This window comes from Rosa chinensis, chromosome 2, assembly GCF_002994745.2.
Source record: "Rosa chinensis cultivar Old Blush chromosome 2, RchiOBHm-V2, whole genome shotgun sequence".
In the NCBI taxonomy this organism is placed as follows: Eukaryota; Viridiplantae; Streptophyta; class Magnoliopsida; order Rosales; family Rosaceae; genus Rosa; species Rosa chinensis.
In genome coordinates, this window is record NC_037089.1 from 50,150,768 (window position 1) to 50,157,256 (window position 6,489).

General features: G+C 38.3%; 1 protein-coding gene across 1 annotated transcript; it reads left to right on the forward strand.

The window, feature by feature from the left end:
• Positions 1–1,665: 1,665 nt before the first annotated feature.
• On the forward strand, positions 1,666–3,688 carry LOC112188896 (deSI-like protein At4g17486). The gene is made up of 3 exons (XM_024328124.2): positions 1,666–2,133; positions 2,552–2,839; positions 3,221–3,688. Exons 1-3 carry the CDS (start codon positions 2,001–2,003, stop codon positions 3,469–3,471), a joined length of 672 nt encoding a protein of 223 aa, XP_024183892.1. The 5' UTR covers positions 1,666–2,000; the 3' UTR covers positions 3,472–3,688.
• Positions 3,689–6,489: the final 2,801 nt, after the last annotated feature.

Below are 6,489 nucleotides of genomic sequence, written 5' to 3' on the forward strand. Positions count from 1 at the left end.
TCTTAGACACTTCTTAGATGCATTCTTTAGGACCTCTTGGGTCCAACATCATTGACTTCATGAGTCACACTAATGCAATTTCATTTGGCACCTCTTAGCTATGAGTGTAAGGGACCTTGTAGGTCTATCAAATGTGGGCACCTCATGGTGCAACCTCTAAGATTTCCATCAATAGTAGGCACTTCATGAGGGAAGGCTCTAGGATGTCATGAGTCCAACTCAAGTAGACACTTTGTGTATGTAGACTCTAGAACCTCTTGGGTCTTACTTATGTAGACACCTCTTGAGGATAGACTCCGAGATCCCCGTAGTTAACCTCATGTAGACACCTCTTAGTTGTAGTTTCTAGGGCCTCCTAGCCTGACACAAGTAGACATCTCATAGTTGTAGGTTCTAGGATGTCCTAAGCTTATTAATTGTACACACCTCATGGGTGTACAAGATTTAATATATTTTTGGCATGCATTGGAGGATGCTTGTGCACGCATTTAGGAAGATTGGGCGCAATCTGAGCAATATGAGAAATAGTGAATGCTTATGTTAAGTGTTTGTCTTTTGTACAGCATGAATCCGACGAGTTAGATTCTAAAAAATTATGAAAGAGATGAAATATTCCCAAAGCACGAGTGATGTTGATTGGGAGGGAAATGAGCAATAGCACGACCTAAGGTGGGGTCATGGCGGTTGGCCATTATTATCGATGATTATTGAATTGATTCTCAATTCCCGTTTTTTTAAGACCATCGTAGTTGAGTCCTCGTTAAATTCACCATTTTTACTAAGGTCAAGTTCTCATAAATGAAATCAGTGCAATCCTAGAGTAATTCACCCTATCAACATGTTGGACACCATCTCCTCAAAAAAAAAAAAAACATGTTGGACACCATTTCATCCAAAAGAGAGGAGAAATGAAGTTAGATTTATAAGATAATCTCTCAAATTAGATTTAAAAATGTACTTTTTATCCTTGTAAAACACTTCTTTTGCTTTAGTGGTGAATCATGATATATTCAATTCATTATTTGTTTTGACTTGGATTCTACTGCTAATCTCATTTGGTTAATCTTCACTCTATGATAATTAGCACTTTTATAACGAATATAATTGTGGCTAATTTGAGAGTAATTTCGGTGGTATAAAATTAGTACTCCATTAATAGACATGAAAAATGAGAGCATTGGTAAAATCGATAAATCCTGCTAATTAATAATCACTTAAACCCTGCTAAATTTGCTAATCTAAAAGCCAGAGTTTGACCTTGGCCCCGGAATTAAAACCCATAAATCCCAAGACAGACTGATAATCAGCCTCGTACTAATAATCTATTATTAATTACCTTCATGATTCATCTCATCTGGCTTTGGGTCCTTTGCCCTTTCTTTCTCTATGTTGTGACCCCCGAAAGCCAAAATTATAGTAGTTTTCTGCCCCAAAAATCATTCCTTTTCTTTAAAAAAACAAACCCTAATCAGGATTATTGTGTTTTAATATGACACCCCACTATGTAGCTAGCATAATGAGTGTACGTCACCTTCTCCTAAAAATTCAAACTCTTTATCGAGATAAGGAGGCTTTTCGCTGTAATTCCAATCAAATCGAAGTCCAATTATTCATAGATGCAAGTTTTATATAACAAAACACATCACACCAACACCAACACCAACACCAACACCAACCATAACCATAACCATAATCATAACCACAGTCTCTTTCTCTCTCCCTGTTATGTTATTTTGAAAAGACAGCCACCACCACCTTTCACTGTGTGGAACCCATCAACGAGATTCTTCTCAGTTCTCTTATCTATCTCCACAAATCAAACTCAAAATCAAAAACCCACAATTTAAAAAGTGACTTGGAACTCTGATGCAATCGATTACATTCTTCTTCTTCTTCTTGTTCTTCAATGGGAAATGGGTGCTTGTGTGAAAATGACAGTGCCCATATAAGCTTTAGTCTCTAAATGCAGCAGCAGCAGCAGCAACAACAAGAGGACAAAAATGCTGTGTCGAAAGAGTGTCTCCACTGATGACACTGGATCCATGCCTGTGTACTTGAACGTTTATGATCTGACACCTTATAATGGCTACGCTTATTGGCTTGGTCTTGGAGTCTACCATTCTGGTGTACAAGGTTTGTTCTACTTGCCTCAATCCTCATTGTCTTGTTAATAATCTATCTGGGTTTTGAAAATTTTAAACTGTGTACTCGATCTGTCAGATATGCTGAAATCTATTCGAGATGGTACTTATGTAATGTGGATCGTTTACTTAATCTTTGGACTTGGTTCAGCGCAGATTGGTAGATTCAATCTCTATTATTTTGGCTGATGACAAAAAGTTCTGGATTTTGAATGATCTGCAATTGAAAGATTCGTAATTTTTAACAGCTTTGGTAGAAATTAGTCATGAACATTCTCTTAAGATACTGTTTTGTTTTTCCTATTTTTATGGGATTTTTCTGGATAGTGTTTGAGGTTAGCAGTTTGGACCTTTATTTTGTATATCATTGTTCAGTTTTGTGGAGGTTTTGATTGGATTGACTTTTGCAGTCCATGGGATTGAGTATGCATTTGGAGCTCATGAGTATCCAACAACTGGGATTTTTGAAGGGGAACCAAAAAAGTGTGAGGGATTTACATTTAGGAAAGCAATTTTGATTGGGAAAACGGATGTTGGGCCTTTAGAGGTGAGAACGGTGATGGAACAGCTTGCTGAGCAATATAGAGGGAATGCATACAACTTGATCACCAAAAACTGCAACCATTTCTGCAATGATGCTTGTATGAGATTGACTGGGAACCCAATTCCAAATTGGGTTAATCGGCTTGCAAGAATCGGTAAGAACTTATCTGACTTTTGCATTTTCATTCTAACTCCTGCAGTGTTTGTAATATTTCATGGGAAATGGCAAATTATAATTCAATGAGCTTCTGTAGACATGGATGCACTTAGTAGTTAGAAGCTAGAACTCCTCCTGCATTAGTGGGGATGTTGTTGTCCGTTGAATCATTCTTATCAATAAAACACAGCAATCCAACTTCAAGTTGTTAGCCTAATCTTATTATTTTTCTTTGTTTAATTATTTCTCACAATAGATTATGGACCTTGTTATGAAGTCCTTCAAATTAAACTCCGCTACTCTGCATTGGATTTCTTCTTTGTTTTAATTGTGTGGCTGATTTTGTTATAACACTGGAAAACCATTTATTAAATTGCAGGCTTCCTCTGCAATTGTGTTCTTCCTGTAACTTTAAATTCAACAAAAGTTCGTCATCACAGAATAGACGATAAGGCATATGAAGGAGACGAGAAGAAACTAACAAGCCAAGCAAACAATGTGGCAATACCTTCTACTTCTTCTTCATCTTCATCATCCTCTCCATCCGGCCCAACAACCCGCAGGGGTAGAAGCCGAACAAGACGTGCTCATCCTCCTTCGTCGCCTTTGATTGTTGGTTCTTCATCCTGATCATGGTTGTTTGCAGCACAGATTTTCATTTATATTGAGAATTGCTTAAAGGAAAGAGGCAAAGTGAAAAATTCATGTTTCTGTTTCTACTATTTCGTTCATTCTTTAGCTGTGCTCCTGAAAATGCCAACTATGTACATGTACAATTTAAGCAACTGATGATATTTCGCTGCAAAACAATGAAATGAAAGCTGATCCCTCTGGTTTGATTTTTTTACGATGATAAAATGGCAACCAAGTCTGTTTTCCTGACTTGATTTGTACTCACAAAGCAGCTAGTGTGCTGTGAGAGTGATTATAAATCTATAGCAATCTATAATTGTCTATATAATCTATTCAAGAGAATAAACATTATACACATTGGTCTAAAAGTGTAGCTTTATTAAAGCAAAAGATGCACCTAGTCACATAAAGATTAAACAAAGGAAACGTCTGGGTTCTGTTTTCCTTAAAGGTTTTCCCTATTGGCTTAAAGAAAGCTATGCAACCATGAACTTTTGTGATATCATTGGACTGTTTCAGTTTGGAGAAAGGCTTTGAAAGTGTGTCTGCTTTGAAGGAATGTTGAATGCCCCACGCAATGTGCCATCACGTTCTTTCACTATTTCTTTGCTCATCATATGCCCTTCGAATTGAAAATCATGTCCCTTTCTTTATCAGAAATCTCTCAGGCCGCTCACTTTAGTCATCTCATTGCTCTCTTTTCCTCGTCTTTAACTAGGGTCGGTTATCAACTATAGAACTGCCTATTTGACCTTGTTGGAACAATTGAGGCACGTTTGTGTCTCGACGGTCCAGGAGTGTTGCACATGCACCAAAATCCGTAGTCCAAGTGAGTTACACATGCACCAAACTCCATCTGTAGGCATTGAATTGATACAGGCGAGTTCATTTCTTCAGGAGTATCGAATGCCCATGATAATTTGATCTCACGGACCATTAGTTGTTGCGCAATTCATTGTATTACTAAAAAAATAAAAAATAAAAATAAAAAAATAAAAATAAGGTGTTTCTAAATGTACCCAGCAAATTTCTTAGTGTACCTAGCAAATTTATTTATTTAAAAATATATCTAATTAAATCACATCATTTCTCAAACTAACCTTATCATGTACCCAACAAAAGAAACATGGCAATAGAAACTTCCCAGTGTTCATCATTCCTTATACCAATCCTCTTTGGTGATTTCGACTAAACAATCCTTATTTTCTGTTTTTTGAAAACCATGGATTAACTAATTCACATCTTGTCAATTGATCATGACTCTTGGGTATGTTAGTTTAACACGATTGATTTTATGGGAAGAAAAGGCCTTTTATATTAAACTCGATCGAATTTGTGGGATATATCCTAATATATAGGGAAGGGAGGGATTCCTGTAATAGGAAATTTGAAATAGTGGAGTTTGATTATATAAGAATTGGACAGATTTGTCTCCAACGAACTGCAATTGATGAACTTTGCCAACACCCGCATGTAGATTGTTATGAAACCAGAGGCTAATTAATACCCAATCTTTCTTCGTTTCCCTCCTCCCTACTTTGATCTTATCTTGTGGTGTTGTAATCTTAGATTATGAACAATGTATCTAGTGTTAAAGGATATCGACATAATGTGTGCCTCTACAAACTAGGGTTTAGAGTTGTAATAGGAAAGTACCCTAGGTATACTAATTGTATTCCGATTCTGTTACCTTTTGTGTACTCTGTAAACTCCCTATATAAAGGGCTCCTATTATCAATAATAAACACAATTCTATTCTCCTACAACACGTTATCAGCACGAGTTCTAACCCTAGCTTCAGAAAGAAAAAAAAAAACTTTTCTCTCTGCCGCAAAAAAAAAAACAAAAAAAATTTCCTTCCGGCCTCGTCCAGCCCCAAGGATCGGCACAGTCTTCCCAGGCCATCTTCTCAGCCTAACCCCGATCCTGCCGATCGATCCCAGCGCACTGCTGCGCAGCCCAGTCCTTCCGGCCACCAAACCCTCCACGATCGGCCTCCCTCTCCAGTTCGAGTCCTTGTCAGTCCACCGTGGCAGCCTCCCAGCAGCCCAAGCCTCCCAGAAGCCCAAGCCACAAGCAGCCCAGGCCGCGAACAATCAAGCGCCAGCACCTCCGACTGTGCGCTGCTTCCTGCTGCACCGCTGCACGCTCCCCTGCACCTTCCTGCTGCACAGCGGCGCGCACACCCAGCAGCCCTCGCTGCAGCCTAGCCCGTGCACCACCATCCCTGCCGCTGCATCTCTTCCGACTGCCAGCGAAGTGAAAGAAAAAAAAAAAACCAGAAAACAGAAAGAAGAAGCGTAGAAGGAGGGAGAAGGAGTGGGTCCATCAGAAGAAAGAAAAAAAAAAAAAAAAAGAAAGAAGGGCTGGGCCCGACAAAAAAAAAAAAAAAAAAAAGGGAGAAGGAAGAAAGGAAAAAAAAAAAAAAGGAAGAAAGAGAAAAAAGGAAGGGAGACGGCAGCCCACCAACTGCCAATTTTCCGACCAGATTCCAGCGATTTTAATTTAGCTACACGCCTGCATCAACACGCGCGTGTCTTCAAGCTAAGAACAATCACGTAAGTTTTTATAATTAAGGTTGCTGCATTCTTGTATTTAAATTCCTTTTATTTTCTGCAAATATTGGAATATATGTTGCCAAATGAGTTTGATATTTAACAAAGCGGAATTGTGGGGATTCACGCTTAACGAACTAAGAGTGTTCGTATGAACTAAGAGTGTTCATAATTAAACGAACTAAGAGTGTTCGTGTGAACTAAGAGCGTTCACAATACTTGGACTAAGAGCGTCCGTAAGTATCAAATTCTGACCATATTAAAACATCATTGTTGTTCTAATCCAAAAGAGATTCTTGGAAATTGATTTCTTGGTAGCATAGCTCGGAAATCTTATTGTTTTAGTTTTCGTGGAAGTTTTAACTCTGAAACTAATATATCTTCTCTTCTTATTTTCAGGATGTCGAATGAACCTAGACTCGACTTTCCCATGCTTGACTCAACAGGCTCGGATTACCAC